Genomic DNA, 18,889 nt, shown 5'->3' on the forward strand with positions numbered 1-18,889 from the left:
TCTCGTTAGTTTGTTGGTATGCAGCACGGTAAGCGTAGGAAGGAGCGGCATGCGCCTCCGCGCGGAACCCAGGAAAGGGTGGGAGTGCGCCTGCGCACTGGCGGCGGGAAGGAAGACGGGAGCGCCTGCGCGCAGTAAGACTCCGTGGCCGCACCAAAACTCCCAAGATGCTGTGGAAGCCGAGCCCAAGCAACCGGAAGGCCCGCTGGGGCGACAGGGGCGGGTGCGCAGTGAAAGCCAGCCAATGGTGGTGTGCAGAAAGAGTGACGTATGCTCCTGGTCTTCCAGTAGCGGACAGCGGAAGGTGTGTTGAGCGCATGCGTTCTGTGGCAGCCTAGAAAAAGGGGCTGCTGGCGGGCCGAGCTGAAGACATGGAGCAGGGCTACGGAGGTTCGTCTGGGTGGTTCAATGCGGGGTGGGGCGGAGGGGCACTGCCTGGACAACGCAGCCCCTGCTGCGTAGAGGGCCGCGGGCCCGGGCCTACGCCAGAGCGCGGTTACTCCAACCCGACCCAGCGGAGAGGAGGCCTGGGCGCGCGCGCGCGCTGCTCATTGGACCTCGGAGCCGTCGCTCCCGGGGCGCTGCATGCGGATTGGTCGGCGAGGCTTGAGGAGGCGGGCGGGGTTTGGCGGGCAGACGCTGCGGCGGGCTTCGGGGGGCGCCTTGGGCTGTCCTGGCCGTTTCTGCCCCTCAGCCCCGGCGAGGCTGGGCCAGTCGACCCCGCCGCTCGGAGGCCCGCGTTCCCCTTCAGAAGACCACAAAATGGCGGCGCCCGGGGGCGGAGCCACAGTGAGAGCTCGTGGGGCCCGGGGTCCGCGGTTGGAGGCCGAGGGAGTTCGGCTGCCTGTCTCCGGGCTGTGGGGCTTGGCGGGGGCCTGCGCGCGGTGCACGTGGTCCGTCGCGCGGGTCCCGGAAGCCGTCCAGGCCGCGCGGGGTCGGACCTCTCATCTCCAGCCCTGCCATGCAGCGCAGCGGTGTTGAGCGCGGCCTCTGCAGGGGTCAGTCTCGGCGGGCTCCTGCCCTGTGCATGACTGGTGATGGCCTAGGGACAAGACTTCGGGGGTCAGGTGTTGGGTATTTTTCTGCGCAAAGTTGGAAACCTGATGTGCGCGGGGCGGGGGGGGAGGGGGCGTGGAGGGGTCTTAGGGCTGTGAAAAAGGGAATGTGCCCCTTGGGCCTCGGGGGCCTGCGGCAGGACGGATCTTCTCGAGCGACCCGGGCTCAGAATCCAGAATCAGAGATTCCTAGGAGGCTTTCACTCTGTGCTGGAAGCCAGGTTTGCCCGCAGGGAGCAGTCGAACTTTGGAATACGTGGGGTAGGGCTTGACCAGGTGCAGTCCTTATCCAAGTATATGAGGTTGGGGAAGCAAGCAGTCTGATCTTGGCTGTAACAGCTGGAGAGGGCACAGATCTTGAAAGGTGGCCGTATTAGGATCCAGCCCCAGGAATTGCGAGAGGTCCTGAGGTGCACAGTGTGCTTGGGTGTCTCCAGGGTCCTGGCGTACCGCACCCTGCCTTTTCCGGTCTTTTCTGCAGTCTGACCGGGTCTCACAATTCTTTGCCAACTTCCCACCAGATCTTTCAGACAGTAATCCTGCCCCACGCACACCCTGAGCATGAAGAGGTTTTATTCCCCTCCCTTCCTGTTTGCCAAAACCCTTCAGGCTCAGTTTAGATGGTTGGGCCTCCCTGAATCCTTCTGTAGCTTTGCCACCTAGGGTTATTTCTCAGGACTTACTGAGCCTTGACAGTTCTCTGGCTGTAGGAGGCACCTAGATCTGAGTTCACGTTCCAGTTCCATTCTCCAGCTTCATGATCATGGGCAAGTGGCAACTAGCTACTTGAGCCTCTGGGTACAACAGGGTAAATATTACCCATCTAAAGGGGCATTGTGAGGTTATGTGATTAACATATGCTACTTAGATTAGTGCCCTGTAGTTGGTCATTTGCTGATAGAATCACTGCTCCGTCTTTCTATCTCACACACGTAGTAGGCTGTGTGGCATGGGGAGACTGGCCTGCAGAGGGCAAACAGCAGCAGCGTGTCTTTGGATCAAGTCCCCTAACCTTTAAGCATTAGCTCTCTCATCTGTAAATGGCATTCAGGGACACTAACGTGTGCTCAGTGCCTGTTGTGTGTTCGCACACCCTGGACATTTAGCTAGTGGCTTGGGTTCTGGTAAGAGAGACAGGGTGTATTCCTATTTCTGTAATGTTGGGGATTGTTGACAGGTGTGGATAGCTGCCTGTGCCCAGCTCTGTTTTGAGGTTCCAGGGACACAGAGATGAAGAGGGCCCAGACATGCTGTCATGGGAGTCCGCAGGGGCAAGGGAAGCCACCACGAGAGAAGGCTGAAGCCCTGGGACTTGAAGACCCGGGGGAGCTTTGGAGGGTCCAAAACACAAAGAAATGAGGCTTACAAAGACACTGTTGTCTCAAAAATTCTGAACTTTGTTTTTCGGTTATGGGGGACTTAAGGCTGCTTGGTGAGCCAAACTGCCCAGGGGTGCGGACACAACTGTGTCCTACTACTGGACCAGCTGTAGGTTTGTCCTGTGTTCTCCTGAGTTGTGGGTTGAGACTTTAGGTCAAGGTCCCTCAAAGCCAAGTCCCCCCAGCTCTTTTCTGCTTGGACCTCAGGCAGATGGAGTATAGTAATGCAGTCAACCAACTGTGAAGGACTTTTAGAGGGACATTGTCGTTCTGCTGCCTTGTGAGACTGGCATGAACTCTCCTTCAAGGGGCTCACTTTTGACTCCTCGGAACATCTCAGAAGCACCTGTTGTCTAGTGTGGCAAATAGGATCCTAACTCACAGTTCTTCTCTTCACAGGCTATGGGGCATGGAGTGCTGGACCCACCAACACCCAAGGTGAGACCGTGTGGGGAGGCACGGATTCCACCCCCAGAGGTGTGATCTGAGGTACTACCATGACAAACCTAGGGATGGTGAACTGTGACCTGGAGAGGCTGACAAGAGGACTGGGACTAGCCGGGGGATCCGGAGACCTTTTCTGTAAAGGGCTACATAGTAAAATTTTTTTGGCTTTGGGAGCTACACAGTCTCTGCAATGCAAAAGTCACAGATGTTTATAAAGAAATAGATGTGGTTGTGTGCCGGTGATATTTACTTGAGGGCACTGAAATTTGTATACCATATAATTTTCATATGTGATAGTCTTTATTTGAGGAATTTGGGTTATTCTAAGTAAATAGCCGAGGGTTTAATGGAAGATTTTTATGATTGATAGACTTTATTTTTTAATAGTTTTAGACTTGTGGGATTGAGCAGATAGTACAGGATTCCATATGCCCCCCTCTACTTTTCACCCCAGGAGTTTCCCTTATTATTAATATTCTCCGTTAGTGGGATACATTTATTGTCAGTAACAAGTCAGTGTTGATACTCTGTTGTTAGTTATGATTCACAGTTAATAGTCATTGGTTGCGCAGTTTTGTGAGTTTTGACAAGTATATAAAGGACGACGCAAAGAATGCATTTCATGTCATGAAATATTCTTTTTTTTTTTTTAATCTCCCAACCATTTAAAAAAGTAAAACCCATTTTGGGGCGCCTGGGTGGCTCAGTTGGTTAAGCGACTGCCTTCGGCTCAGGCCATGATCCTGGAGTCCCGGGATCGAGTCCCGCATCAGGCTCCCTGCTCGGCGGGGGGTCTGCTTCTCCCTCTGCCCTCTTCCCTCTCGTGCTCTCTGTCTCTCATTCTCTCTCTCTCAAATAAATAAATTAAAAAAAAAAAAAAAAAAAGTAAAACCCATTTTTAGCTTGTTGGCCGTACAAAAACAGGCAATGGGCTAGATTTGGCATGGGGGCCTGATTGCTGCCCCTGCTCTGGAATCTAGATCATGATGCTCTGTATGTTTGAAGGACCAGAATGTCCTCCCTGGTGGTGAGGTTTTCTGCTTTTTGCCAGCGTTTGTTCCAGGGGATGGGATGAGGGCTCTCTTTGTTTGCTGAGCCTGGAACTTACCCTTAGCACCGCTGCGGGTGGTGGGGTCACTTTTTCACCCATCACCAAGTTTGCCAGGAGGAGGCCTTCCATGTCACTAGGGTACATAATGTCCCCTTGTTCAGTTGAGTTGGGGACATGATTTTCCACTGATGTATTGTCTGTGTTAGTGGTGCCTGAGCTCTGGCTACTGGCGAGGACTGGCACTTTGAAGGGCTCTGCCAGGGGATCTGGCCTCTTGGCTGGTGGCCCACACTGGACACTTCCTGGGGACACTGCAGCGTCCTTTCTGCTTGTCCTGCTGGGGAGATGAGGCTTGTCTATGAGAGAATCTTGGTCATGCTTAGCTGAGTACACCGTAGGAAATGAGTTTTACAGCTAGTGGGCCCAGCCATTCCTGGCCTTAATGGACAACCAGGGGTGCCTCCCCCAGCAGTGCCACAGCCGCCCGCGGTCCTGGCCCTGCAGATAGTGGAGGTGACAATTGGCAGGGGCTATCTCAGGTACCTTCACTCTGTATACAAAGCTCTTGTGTGTTTTTGTTCCCTCTAAGGTGCCTACGGAACCGGTGTGGCCAGCTGGCAAGGTAGGCCTCTGGGTGTCTGTGGGTGGGCAAGACGTTCCTCCGATCAGCCACCCAGAGGGGCTGGGATGCAGGGACTTCCCATACCCATCTCCCATTCTAGCTGTGCCCCTAGCTCTCCTGAAGGCTTGGAGGTCCGGGCATTCTCAAGGAGGACTTGCTGGAGGCTGGGGGTTGTGGCTGTGTTCTTGGATCGGCAGCCCCCACTGCCACTCGTGGGCTCTCAGCCTCCTCTGGCTTTGGGTGGGAACAAGACTTTGGACCTGGCACGGAAAGCCCGCGGCTCACAGCTGAGGCTGCGCACCTGCCCTTCTCTTGCTGCCTTTTGGCAGGTGATGTGCACGATGTGGGGTGATGCCAGCGACACTGGATTCCTTGACACTCTTCCTTCTGTATGGGTAGTGGGTGCTTCTCCCCAGACGTGGCTGCCATAGACTGACCTTGTGGCTACTGAGATCTGATTTGGCTCTTCCTCCCTACGGCAGGTTATGAAAACTACAATTATTATGGCACCCAGAACACCAGCGTCACCACAGGAGCGACCTACAGCTATGGCCCAGCCTCGTGGGAGGCCACCAAGGCCAGCGATGGCCTGGGAGCTGGGGGCCCTGCTGTGCACATGGCTTCTTATGGCCCAGAGCCGTGCACCAGCAATTCCGACTCCCTCATTGCCAAGATCAACCAGCGTTTGGACATGATGTCCAAGGAAGGAGGCAGGGGCGGGAGCAGCGGCAGTGGGGAGGGCATGCAGGACCGGGAGAGGTGATTATGGACCTGAACCCTTCCCTGGGGATCCCCCCCCAACGCCCCGGCTTTGTGCAGTTGGCAGTGGGCAGCCCCTCTTCCAGGGAGGGCTTTTCCCCAGCTCCCTCTTGAGTGTGGAGTAGATGAGTTGGGCAGTTACTGGGGCAGAGGCATTGTAATGGGACTAGTTGGTGTCCGGGGTGGTGGGGCTTAGCTAAACTGTGCTAGCGCTAGACTTCTCATTTCTGCATCAGGTGCCTGTAGACCCTCTCGTTCTTGTGGCCAAGGCTCCATGTACCTCATTCAGCAGCATTCAGGGGGGTTTGTCTGTTGTGCCTTCCAAGCATTGAGGAGGGCTATGTGGTGGTGTGCTGTTCTGAACGTAGGGAACCCAGCTTTGCAGGACACTTGGCTTCTACCTGGATTGTAGTGACGGTTATGCTTCCTTTGCAGCTCCTTCCGCTTCCAGTCGTTCGAGTCCTATGACTCCAGGTCTTGCCTCCCCGAGCACCATTCCTATCGCCCCAGCTATAGCTACGATTATGACTTTGATCTGGGGCCTGACCGAAATGGTGGCTTTAGCAGTCAGTATAGCGACTGCCGGGACCCAGCCCGTGAGCGGGGCTCCCTTGATGGCTTCATGCGGGGCCGGGGCCAGGGCCAGGGCCGCTTCCAGGACCGGAGCACTCCCAGCACCTTCATGCGCAGCGACCCTTACACGCCACCTGCAGCCTCCTCCGAGCCCCTGTCTGCTCCCTGGACTGAGCTGAACTATGTGGGTGGGCGGGGCCTGGGAGGCCCCTCCCCCAGCCGGCCACCTCCTTCCCTGTTCTCCCAGTCCATGGCCCCTGACTTCGGTGTGATGGGCATGCAGGGGGCTGGCGGTTATGACAACTCGGTGCCCTATGGATGTGGCCGGTCACAGACCCGGATAAGGGATCGGGTAAGCCTTCGGGAAGTTCTAATCTGCCTTTTCAAACAGCTGAATAGAGGCAAATTTGTATTCTGTAAGATTTGCTCATTTTTAAGTGCACAATCGAATTTTAGAAAAAATGTACAGAATTGTGCAGCCTTCACCACCATCTAATTTTACAACATTTCCACCAACTGGAAAAGACACAAACCTCTGCCATTAGCAGTCACTCCCCATCCTCGCCTCCAGCCTTGGCAAGTGCTAATCTGCTTTCTGTCTTTGTAGAGTTGCCTCTCCCAGACCTTTCATACGAATGTAATCGTATAACATGTGGCCTCTTGTGTCTGACTTCTGCTCGGCATGAAACTGGGGGAGCGGGCAGGGTTCAACTATGTCATCTCCCTTTATTTTCTGAAAAGATCTTTTCTGCCTCTGTTCTCTGATCTTGCAACCTCTCCGCTCTTCTTGTTTCTCTGGGCTGTCTAAATGGTCCGGGTAAGCAGTACATCAGATGTGCTTGTGTCCGTAGCCCAGGCGGAGAGGGTTTGACCGCTGTGGCCCGGACAGCATGGGCAGGAAACGGAAGCAGTTGCAGATCTACGATGAGCCGGATGCCAAACTGGCCAGGGCTGACAGCGAAGGAGATTTTTCTGAAAACGGTAGGCCCTGGGTGGGTGTAAGATGAATCTGTTTCCTGCTTGGTGCTCTGCCTGCCTATGCTCCCTCGGCCCCCACTGCAGTCAGGACAAGCGCGGTCACTCTGGACAGTGAGCCTGGGAGGGTGAAACAGAGTGGGCCAAGTCCCAAGGGGCTGACTTTCCCTCTTCTTTGTGTCTGGTAGATGATGGAGCTGCTGACTTCCGGTCAGGGGATGAAGAGTTCAGGGGTGTAAGTCTGTCTTCACTGGTCACCCTTCTTTGTTTCTCTGGTGTGGGATTTCTTCTTTACTTTAGCCTCTTTCTCCCAAAGAGGCAGGAGCAGCTTCTGTGGTAGACTTAACTGCTTTGCGAGTGGATTTAGTAGCCTGCCTTATAGCTAGTTTTCTAAGAGTTTTGCACTCATGATAATCCTTCTCTTCTTGAAAATAGCCCCAGCCATTCCTGAGTCCTCAGTGACATGCATAGCCACACGCGTGGCAAGTGCAGTGGGCTGTGTGGGCGGGGGCTTTCGAATACGCACTGAGGATTCCGGTCCTGCCGGCTCTGTGCTGGTGCTCTGGTGCTCCTCGTCACTCAGCCCTTAGGGCCAGCCATGGGAGACGGGTGTTAAAGGCCAGCTCTGAGCCATGACCATGCACGAGCACTAGGTGGTGAGCCTTTGCCGCCCCTGCACATTCTGATCCATGTCTGGGGTAGAGCCTGGAGACCTGGGTATGAAGGCTTCGACCAAGTGCTTCTGATAGTCAGGTGGGGGAGGGGGAGGGTCTCACTCGCTCCCTATTTGATTTGCTTAGATTTTGAGTCTGGGTATCTTCTGTGTCTCTGCTGGTGACTTATTTAATCTTGAGCTCAATGCCTAAGAAATGGACTGTGTTCTGATTTTCAGTTAGATGCATTTTTTAATCTACACCTGTTTTGTTACAGCCTTTGGTAAATATGTACAGATGGCTGGGGAATGTGGTAAAGCCCCTTTTCGCATCCTACCGGTCGGGGTTTCTTGACATAGAGCTGATGGATGGGCTGTTGGCACTCCCACCTGCAGAACTGTGCAGGTGCACATTTGCCAAGGGCAATTTTTTAGCTGTAGAAAGAACTGGGAAAGGGCCAGTGACTTTAATTAAAAAGCACGTCGGTCATTACAGAATCTCAGAAGGTAACCAGGAGCAGTGACAGGACACACTCAGCTTTTCCCACTGTCCTGGGACTTGTCCTGACACATTGTGACCAGGTGGTGGCAGGGTGCTGGGTCCTTTGTGGAGAGTTCTGGAAACTCCACCTCATAGTCCCGACTTTGTGTGTTCCCTTTTTCAGGAGGATGAGTTCTTCGACCCCGGGAGGCAGAGAGGTAGGCATTGTTTGGTGTCCCTTTGAGCTTTCCTGTGTCTGCTCAGCTCCCAGCCTGGCTGGCCTTGTGAGCAAGCCTGGGGCCTGGATGGAGGGGACTGATAGCTCAGGGCAGAAGAGGGGCCATGGCCACTGGGTGGGCCTTGGCCATGGTGCTCGCCTTGAGGCTTTACTCCAATGCTTAGACCGGCACTTGCTGGAAACAGGTCTGTTTGCCTTACTTGATGGCAGGCTGGGGGGGGGGGGCGGGGGGCGGAAACACCTCATTTCTGAGTGTCTGCAAGAGCTTGCAGTGATAGGGAAGGGAGAGTCTCAGAAATGCAAGAAAGAAAAGAAAAGGCACCCTTCAGCCCGTCTTCTCTGTTACCTACTGGCCAGTGCAGGTCCCTGTACTGTCTGCTCCTGGGCTTCTTTCTTTTTGCAGTTTCCCCGGTTACCAGCCCAGGCTTGTGCCCTCAGCCTCTGTGGTGGGAATGCCGGCAGCGGCAGTGCTCCCTGCCGTGTGGGACGGAGTTCAGACACCTGCCCCGGTTGGGAGTTGGGGGTGGGGGGAGGGGAGACCTGTCAGGTACACCCAAGCCCGGGATCCTCCAGAGACTGTCCTTGCTCAGCAGGGCTCACCAGTGCCCTTCCAGGGGACCTAAGAGTCCAAAGTAAGCAGCAAGAGCAGAGCAAAGTTAAACCTTTTCGAGGGGCCATGGAGAAGTAGCATGAGACAGCGTGGCCTTAAGCTCACCCAAAAACCATTTGTTTCTTTTCCTGTTCCCATGGGTCTGTCCCATAGGTGGTCTCCCCAGGAATCACAGGCCGACTCCTTTGTGGCTCTGCCCCCGTAAATCTGCAGGCCCCTGGCTTAGATGCTCCTTCTCCCGTGTGTTCAGCCACCCGCCGAGGTCCTCCCACCTCGATACTGAAGCAGTTATGCCTGTAGCTTGGGACCACACAGAGCATTTAGCAGCTCGTGCAGCAGGGCAAATGCTAAAGCAAAGGTGACATGTTTATTGCGCACAGGTCCTGCTGCCTACCCGGGATGACTTTGCTATTAAACAGCAGTAATAGTTTCAGGCAGTGACCTCTTGCCAAAAACCCCACACGCCCTTTTGAGAGGCTTCTGAGCAGCGCACGCCGGTCGCCATCTTCGTGGGACAGTCTCGTGACTGGCATCAGGGGTAGGGGTTACAGTTCAGATGCTTATCCAACCTTTCCTCAGTGTCTGGCCTCACGCTGGGACGCTGGGCTGCACGGCTCTCGGAGGAGCTCCTGCGCTGGCCCCAGGGGGCGACGGAGGACCAGTTGGTCTCTTCCCACTTTTGTTTCTAGGACTGCTTCCCTCGTAGCCCTGGGAAGACCCTAGATGGACGGTTTTTGTGAGTGGAAGATAGAGTTTGGGCCAGCAAGGACTGTCAGACCTGCTGAGGCCCTAGTTCAGAGGAGGCTGACGGGACAGTCGTCATGGTCCAGCTGGAGGTGGGACGGAGGGCGGTAGAGTGGCTTGCTTTATTTTCTGAGGCCTTCCAGCTGCTGCCTCTTTATCTGGGAAGAACTGCTTCTCTCTCCTTAAGTGACTTTGGGAGAAGACCCAATGATAGGGCACTGGATTGGACAAGCAGGATAGGAAAGGACAGAGAGCAGGTGGGCCATGGTGTGAGCGGGATGGGTGGGCTGGGTCCCTGGCCCATCCCAGCCTTAGCAGGCCATGGGGGGGAAGTAAGGTGACTCCCTGGCAACTCCCACGGGTTCTCATCAAAGGCCCATCCCTGTTGGGAGCCTTTGACAGACTGTTGGTGCCTCAGGGTGTCCTGACCCTGCCGTGCAGAGGCAGCGGCAGGTACGGGGTGTGGTGGCCGAGCTGTGGCCCCCCCCCATCAAGGCCCTGGTGCTCAGCTCCTCTGCGGGCTCCTCAGGGCATCTCGAAGGAATTTCTCTGTTGCAGGGGAGAAGGACGATGAGGATGATGAAGTAAAGAAGAGAAGAGAAAAGCAAAGGAGGAGAGACCGGATGCGAGACCGAGCAGCTGACAGGTGAGGAGGCAGGCAAGGTGGGAAGTGTCAGGGTTCTCCAGAGCTCATCCGTTTTCACTCCACAATGCAGGAGCAGCCTGGTTTGATCTGCCTCTGGAGTCTGTCAGGAAATCGAGTCAGGTCGTGAGGAGACAAAACCTGGGAAACACAGATGGCATCTGTTCTTGCCAGGGGGTCTCCGTGGCCCACATGTGTCCAGCAGGGGGCTCTCTTGCTCTCCTCCCCTGTGGGGAGTTTCCTTGTCCCTGGCTTGGATCTGTCACCCCAGACAAGTGAACTTCATTCAGCAAAGCTGCTAAGAAGGTGCTTTGGGTGCCTTACCCAAACCCAGACCACCTCTAGAGTTCAACATGGCAATTATATATGCATGGATGTTACCTTACAGATTTTGTCTCTAGATAGAAAAAGAATTGCAAAAGCGCAAAGGATTTTGGTGTGACCACACCATGTGCCTCTCTTGTCTTTCCAGTGATCAGGTGACTGCTGACTAGAAATGTAAACCACTGGTGGCCACAGGAGCCCTTGGTTGCTTAGGCCTTGACCACATGTGGTTTTTCTCCACACACACGCTCTCCTGACTTAAGGGGGAGTCCTTGCCCTTAAGGCTCAAATGGGGTGGTGCTTTTTCTGCGCAAAGAAATGCAAAAGAAACTGAGGTGCCTGGGTGGCTCAGATGGTTGGGCGTCTGCCTTTGGCTCAGGTCATGATCCCAGGGTCCTGGGATCTGAGCCCCGCATCAGGCTCCCTGCTCGGCGCAGAGCCTCCTTCTCCCTCTCCTTCTACTGCTTCTTCTCTCGTTCTCTCTGTCAAATAAGTAAAAATCTTAAAAAAAAAAAAAAAAAGAAATGTTAGCAAGAAAGTCAGGAATTAGAAGGTAGGAGCTTCCAAGTGCTAAACAGAAATTCATCAAAACGCTTGTTTTCAAACAGATGAATACATGATGGCTAGATCAGATTATTTTCATGCCCCAGGAGAACTGAGATGACTTTTTTCCGGAAGGAGTCTTTAGACTCCACCCTAGGGACAGAGGGCCCTCAGAGAGACTTGGAGAGACTGTCACAGGGGAGGTAAAGATGCAGCAGGAAGCACGAACCCCGCATTTCTTTGGTAGCTTCCTGATACCCATTCATACATATAGGGCCCCAGAGCTTTTCTTTTCACTCCTTTGTCGAGGGTATATGCAAAAGCAGGTGTTTTGTGGTGCCTTGTCCAGAGGTCAGAAGCCAGGCATTGAGAGCCGGCAGAAGTCTGAGTTGGTAGATGAGGAATCCTGAGTGTCACGGGACCCATGTCGTTAGCCCAGATACACCAAAGCTTCCTGGGCAGAGCCGAGGGAAGCAGCGCCCCACTCTGGAGGCATAAGGCTCTGCGGGCTGCTCTCCCCTTGCCTTACAGCATGATTGCATTTATGAGGTTTTGAAAGTACGCAACAAAGACGTCAGTTTTTAGCCATAGAATTTGATATGACGGGTCTTAATGTTGAGTCCCGTGTGAAAATTGATCTTGGCTTTTGTGAGTTTTAGATGGTGGAAGGTCTTCAGGAAATTCTCCCTCACATTAAAATGAGGCTCCCATGTGTTATCTTGGTGGCTACAGAAAGAAGTTACAGAGTTAGGTACTACGCCCCCCAGAGCAGTGGTCTGGGGGCCTTTAGGGAGTCCACAGTTTGGAAAGTCTCCACCTTAGGGTGTTCTCTTGTGGGCCTTTGGGCCAAAAAGACTGGTGTGGTGCATGAATCGTTTTCCTAAAACACTTTCAAGATTGCATCCCCATTCTCAGATGGGGGGACCTGGGGCATCTGCTACTCTGATGCCCCACTCAAAGTCAGAAGTCTTGGTACAGAAATTGCTTCCTGTTTCCATTTCTGTTCCAACCAGAGATGAGCTGGTTATTCCTATGTCGTCATTCTTTCCGTCTTCCTTTTCCAGGATTCAGTTCGCCTGTTCTGTGTGCAAGTTTCGTAGCTTTGAAGATGAAGAAATCCAGAAGCATCTACAAAGCAAATTTCACAAAGAGACGCTGAGGTTTATCAGTACCAAACTCCCTGACAAGACGGTGGAGTTCCTCCAGGTAAAGCACCCTCGTCCTCAATCACAGTGTTTCCTGATGGTCGTGCAGGAATTGGATCCCTCACAGAGAAGGGAAAGGGAAGGGAAATAAGAGGCCTGGACTTTGCAGAATAACAGCGAACAAGTCCCAGGTCAGAGGGAGAGCCTAGCGCTCCAGCCATTGCAGTCCCCATGAGTTCCGCCCACAGAGCTGCTCTGAGAGCCGTTTTCCCTTCCTTGGGGCAGCTGAAAGGTAGGCCCACGCACCACGCTGTCCTCATTTCATTCGGTGCCATCTCCTCTAGGAGTACATCGTAAACAGGAACAAGAAAATTGAGAAGCGGCGTCAGGAGTTGATGGAGAAGGAAAGCACGAAACCCAAGCCAGATCCTTTCAAAGGTGAGTTGTGATCTTGGGGCACACTATTCCACATGCTGCCAAGGCGTGCGGCTGAGTGCAAAGCCAGCCCGGCACAGGGCTGCTGAGAATGGGACAGGAAGATCCTCAGGCAGGCTGCCTGGCCATGGAAAGAAGCCCGTGAGCGTGGCCTAATGAATGTCACAGCTCTGCTGGCAGCATATTGGACTGACATGAAGCTTTCTGGTGTTTTTTCCTCCCTTGTGTGAAGAAAAATGACCAGAAGGATGAAAAAAGAGTCAGATGCCTAGGTGTAGAGGTGCTTCTGTCTGCACGCTCCTGCTGGAGGGCAGGTGATGGCCCCCACAGATTCGGTCTTAACCTGGTTCTGCGGGACTACCGGCAGAAAATTGGGGCCCTGTTGGGGGGCAGGAGGAGAGCATCCCTTGCCTGCTGCCCCAGATCGCACCAGACTTGGGTTGTGTCTACAGGGATTGGCCAGGAGCACTTTTTCAAGAAGATAGAGGCCGCTCACTGCCTGGCTTGTGACATGCTGATCCCCGCACAGCATCAGCTCCTCCAGCGGCACCTGCACTCGGTGGACCACAATCACAACCGCAGGGTGAGTCCCCTCCTTGGGCCGGGCCGGGCGAGCACCTGCAGGCGGCCAGCAGTGGGGCCTAGAGCCTTCTGTGTCTTGTGGGGAATGCTAGCATCTTTAGAAGCTCTTGACAGAGTCCACCGAGTCTGTGATTTCATCAGTGGGTTGTAAAAGGGATCCCAGTTTCTACTAAAATGTGAAAAAATGTGTTGCTTAGGGTTGACTTAAATAGAGTAGCTGAAATTCTCCTGGTTGAGAATGTTCCTTGGTAAACCACACAGGTAAGTTTCCCAGTTGCTGACAAACTGGATTTTCTGGGAGCGGAGGCTGAGGGCCATTCAGAACACAGTGGCCTAGAGGACCCAGAGTTAACTGATTTGGTCCTAATTAGCTGATGGGACCCGAGGCTAGGTGTGTAGCTCAGGGTATGGGCAGATTTTTTTTTCTTTTATAAAGGGTCAAATCACAAACATTTTTGGCTTTGCAGGCCACGGGGTCTCTACCACCTCAGGTCCGCTGCTGGTGGGCAGAGGCAGCAGAGTCCAGATAGAAAGCATGCGCGTGGCCGCATTTGGCCCATAGGCTCTAGCTTGCTGAGCCCTGATTCAGCACCTATCCTTAGTCCTGCCCGCGCACCTGCTAGCTTATGAAAGATCATCCGAAGAGCACTATACCGACAAGGGATTACCGTTTGAATGGGTCAAGCTCTAAAAGAGCCAAATGGTTGCAGCATTCCTACTTCTGCTGCTGAATTTACTTGTAAGGTCATTATAACTCCAAAACTGAAAAGAAAAAACTTGCCCTTCTGCCATACCCAGCCCACATAGCACCCGTCGTCTGTAAGTGTTCTTGTTCTATCCTTGCTCATGCACACGGGACCCGGACGTCCATGGCATGCCTGTGCTTTTTATCTTTTATCAGACTTCCCTGCACTGCCTCACGGTCTCAGTTCCGGTATCCCTCCAGGGCCTTCTTTCTCTCCTTATTGGAGTCTGGCATCTCGGGATTTGCCACAGTGGAGAGAGATGGTAGTCCTTGTTCTGTCTTGGGCTGATCCCAGGGCAACTCAGTGGAGCCTGGCTAGTTGGTGTTCTTGCTCCTCTGTGCATCCCATGTGTAAAAGTCCCTTTGGTTCCCTTTGCAGTTGGCTGCTGAACAGTTCAAGAAGACCAGTCTCCATGTGGCTAAGAGTGTTTTGAACAACAGACACATAGTGAAGATGCTGGAAAAATACCTCAAGGTTTGTGCTTAGGAGTGCAGCAGACGGGAAAAGGTTCTGGAATGCAGGATGAACTCTGCGAGTGTGGAGTTGCATGCAGAGTGCAGTATTTAGCATTTCTGAGTCTTAAGAAGAATGGACGGGGTGCAGGAATGTATCAGGGTGGGTTTTCTGCACCTCCCTGCTCGCCCGGGCTCTGGGACGTGGTCCTGCTTGATTGGTCTGTTGCTGGTGCAAGCTCACCATGAGAAACCTCGAATACCCACAAAATACTGAGCAAGTGATGCTGAGGTGCTTACAGGGAGATCCAGGTTAGATAATGGTTGTCCAGGAAAGAAGCCAAAAAGAGGTTTTGCTGGCAGAGACCAGGAGCCATGAGCCAAGAACGTGAGGGGGAGGAAGAGCCGGCGGTACGGTAGCTACTGAGCCTTAGTGATGGGAGCAGAGTAATAGAGAGTCCCAAAGAGGGCACCCTGGAGAGAAGTCCAGCTGGGAGAGCCCCTGGGTCCTCCTGGGGAAGCCCCACGTGCTAAACGCTCAGCCCCAGACTTCCATGTGGGGAGTGTGTAGTTAAGCGCCAGCAGGGCCCTACTACGAGGACCCGTTTGCCCACCTCTCAGTTACTAAACCCTTCAGTACTTGACACTTGCTGCCAGCCAGTTAAAGGCATAGACTCTGAATAACCAATTTAAGAACTGTGACTGGTCAGTGTTTTGTTTTCATTTTTTTTATTTTAAAGATATTTTTTTTTCTTAAGTAATCTCTACACCTAATGTGGGGCTCGAACTCATGACCCTGAGATCAAGAGTCGTGCACTCCCCTGACTGAGCCAGCCAAGTGCCCCCTAAATACTGTATTTTAAAACCTATTTCTTAATCTGCCGATGATAATGTTTACATTTTCTAAACTAGAGACCGTTTTTAGCCTAAGTTTGGCTTCTGAGAGTCAGACTTGGATTCCTCCTGACTGGTGTTCAACAGTTGTGTGGCCTTGGGCAACTTGCTGAGTCTCCTTTCCTTATCTGCAAAATGGGACACCCTTATAACCAGGGCTGTGCTTAAATGAAACTAAAATTTAAAATAGTCTTAACTTCCTGTTACGAGGCTTTTTTGTTTCAATTGGGTTAAGAAATCCTAGGTCTTTTTGAACTTTTCTTCACTATTATATGCTTGAATAAAAAGTGCAAAACGGGGGCAGTTGTATTAAATATTTGTAAATCAGGGTGGCTGGGTGGCTCAGTCCCTTAAGCGTCTGCCTTCGGCTCAGGTCATGATCCCAGGGTCCTGAGATTGAGTCCCACATCGGGCTCCTTGTTTGGCCGGGAGTCTGCTTCTCCCTCTGCCTCTCCCCTCCATGCTCGCTCTCTTGCTCTCTCTCTTTTTTAAGATTATATTATTTATTTGTCAGAAAGAGCGAGAGAGCACAAGCAGGGGGAGCTGCAGCAGAGGGAGAACCAGGCTCCCCACTGAGCAGGGATCATGACCTGAGCCGAAGGCAGACTCTTAATCGACTAAGCCACCCAGGCATCCTTCTCTCTCTTTCTCAAATAAATAACTAAAAATCTTTAAAATAAATAATAAATATTTGTAAATACTTCATTCAAAAATAAAAGCCTTTGAATGAGGGGGGAGAAGTACATCTTTCAAAAACCCATTGCGAATATCAAAATTACTAGTATTAAAAACAAGAGGGGGGTGCCTGGGTGGCTCAGTTGGTTAAGCGACTGCCTTCAGCTCAGGTCATGATCCTGGAGTCCCAGGATCGAGTCCCGCATCGGGCTCCCTGCTCAGCGGGGAGTCTGCTTTTCCCTCTCCCGCTCCCCCCTCTTGTGCTCTTTCTCTCTCTCACTCTCTCTCTCAAATAAATAAATAAAATCTTAAAAAAAAAAAAAACAAAAACAAGAGGGGCGCCTGGGTGGCTCAGTCGTTGGGCGTCTGCCTTCGGCTCAGGTCATGATCCCAGGGTCCTGGGATCGAGCCCCGCATTGGGGCTTCCCTGCTCCGCGGGAAGCCTGCTTCTCCCTCTCCCTCTCCCCCTGCTTGTGATCCTGCTCTCACTGTGTCTCTCTCTGTCAAATAAATAAATAAAATCTTTAAAAAAAAAAAAAAAAGAATAGCCCCTGATTCCGCTTTCCCATTCTGCTCTAGGTCCTAGCTAACTAAGTAAGAAAATAAAAGCTGAAAGGCAAAAGGTGCGAAAACGGTTGTGGTGAGGCTTTTCTGAGAACCTTTTCTGAATTTGAAGGCGCTGAGCGCCCATGGGAAGCACTCACCTGTAGTGGGACGTGTTTCTCTCGTTGGCTCTTCAGCCTAAAAACACGGATTCCCGGCAACCTGGGCCCCCTTCAGTCTCCCCTTTGCACTGACATGTTGCTCTTCTTGGCCAGGGTGAAGACCCTTTCACCAGTGAGGCTGTCGATCCAGAAATCGAAGGGGATGACAATTTAGGAGGCGAGGAGAAGGAGGAGACACCCGAGGAGGTGGCCGCGGAGGTGTTGGCCGAGGTCATTACAGCAGCAGTGAGAGCGGTAGATGGGGAAGGAGCGCCGGCTCCGGAAGGCAGTGACACGCTGGCCGAAGGGGAAGGCCCTGTGGACGCGGCCCAGGCCCCTCACGGTCCCCACTCTGAACAGCCGCTGGAAGTGGAGACACCGGGTGGCGGGGCCTCCGAGAAGGGCAGCACTGAAGCGGAGGCCGGAGGGGAAGCCGCGGAGGCCGGACGGGAAGTGCAAGTGGCCGCAGCAGAGGCAGAAGGCACTGTGAGGGTCGCGGCCCCGGCTGTCACCGAAGCCAAAGCAGAACAGACTGATGCAGAACCCAAAGAGGTCCTTCCCACAGAATGACCCTCCTTCCTGTTGCAAGGGATGGGTTTCATAACGCATTGCTCTTTTTCTCCTTTTGTTTGTAAGCAGAACTAGGGTGTGTGTTACTGGAACATGCTGGAAACTTCAGTGAAGAGACCCAGCCATTTGCTTCAACAAAGTGTACCTCGTGGGCTTGTCTTCTAGAGTTGTATGGCTTTTTCTGCCTTGGTTCGCAGGCTGCAGAAGTTGTACATTGCCCCAAGTGGCTGTGAAGTCTCTACACTGCAGATGAAATAATAAAAGTTGGCTAATTAGATTTTGATGATACTTCACCTGTTAAATACAGCAGGTGGCTGAATGCCCTTTTTATTTTTATTTTTTTTCTGAGAGCAGCTTAATATTGGGATATATCTTGCTTTATACAGGATTTTTTTTTTTTTTTTAAGTTTTTTCTTAAGTTTTAAGAATTGGCTTTGGCTTCGGTTTTTCGGTTTTTGACCTGCTTTGGTAGCACACTGCGTATGGTGTGTGGTCCTCACAAGATGTAGCAGAATCTTGTGAACGCGACGTTGGTTCTGTTGCATCTGTGGACTGTGCTCCAAGGCCTTGTGAATCTGATAGGCCTGCACCCTTGGACGCCCTCCCACTGGCCCCTCAAGAATGAGGACGTTTTGCCTAGGGCATTATTTTCCCAATCTTTAGTCTTTGGTGAATCACCTTTATAGTTTGTTTGAAGTTTTTTTGTGTTGGTCTTTTTTTTTTTTTTTAACCTCATTTGTGTTCCACCTCTGTTACTTGAGGGTTTTTTGTTTTTGTTTTTCCTTTAAATTGAGTTACTACTCCTTAAATATATTAAAAAAAAACAACACAAAAACAACTTGCTGTCACTCCCATGAATGGAAGATATATAAATTGCTATAGATAGATGCTATCTGTAAGAAATGAATATAGTGAAATAAACACATTTCAGATGAATACTATTCCTTTGGAGGTTTCTAAATCTGTGGGCAAGGAAAGCTAGCATGTGTTAAAGGGTAGCAAGCAACAGTTACACTTCCATATAATCCAAAGAAGTGGAAGATGACTTCCCTCTTGAAATGATACTGCTGGGTCTGTTTTCCCTGCAAACCCTTGAACCGTCTCACTGGGGGAAGCATTGGCCAGAGGGAATTTACTAGATGGTAAAAGACTCGATGAGCATCTCCTGTGTACCAGGTGCTAATTCATGATAAAAGTAAGAGATGGGCCCTGCTCTCAAGGACCTTTATTAGAGATGTGAGATGAGTATTTATGAAAAGTCAATATTAAGAATTAGAAACCAATAAATTGCTCAGTAAGCAAAAAAATGGTGTCTCTGAATTGTTTGCGCCCGTCGTCACTGCTGTTACATAGATGGGCCTTAGTCACCGGTTGTGCGTGCCCTTTGAAGGTTCTTCTCTTGAGGCAAAAAGGCTGGTGGCATTGAACATCTGTAGTCTCAAAAAGGATAACAGAACTATGAAACTGCTCTGGTTTGTCTCTCTTGTAAATGTAATCCAAGGCCTATCCTTAAATTGATCTAAATTTCACAGCGGTTCTTCCCCCTCACCCAACGTGAAAGGACACGAATCATTTTACTTCTCAACTTGG

General features: G+C 52.1%; 1 protein-coding gene across 2 annotated transcripts; it reads left to right on the forward strand.

Moving 5' to 3' along the window:
- The first annotated feature begins 326 nt into the window (after positions 1-326).
- AKAP8 (A-kinase anchoring protein 8) lies at positions 327-17,680 on the forward strand. 2 transcript variants are annotated; one of them, XM_021683292.1, is made up of 14 exons: positions 327-390; positions 2,834-2,872; positions 4,522-4,554; positions 5,037-5,313; positions 5,749-6,238; positions 6,738-6,867; positions 7,050-7,096; positions 8,179-8,212; positions 10,145-10,232; positions 12,161-12,302; positions 12,586-12,679; positions 13,129-13,259; positions 14,383-14,478; positions 16,844-17,680. In XM_021683292.1, the coding sequence occupies exons 1-14, from the start codon at positions 372-374 to the stop codon at positions 17,297-17,299; spliced, it is 2,076 nt and encodes a 691-aa protein (XP_021538967.1). In that variant the 5' UTR covers positions 327-371; the 3' UTR covers positions 17,300-17,680. The 2 variants fall into 2 exon arrangements, with proteins under 2 accessions (XP_021538967.1, XP_021538968.1); XM_021683293.2 differs by lacking the exons at positions 7,050-7,096; positions 8,179-8,212 and having other exon boundaries at positions 331-390.
- Positions 17,681-18,889: the final 1,209 nt, after the last annotated feature.

This window comes from Neomonachus schauinslandi, chromosome 1 (assembly GCF_002201575.2).
Source record: "Neomonachus schauinslandi chromosome 1, ASM220157v2, whole genome shotgun sequence".
Taxonomy (NCBI): Eukaryota; Metazoa; Chordata; class Mammalia; order Carnivora; family Phocidae; genus Neomonachus; species Neomonachus schauinslandi.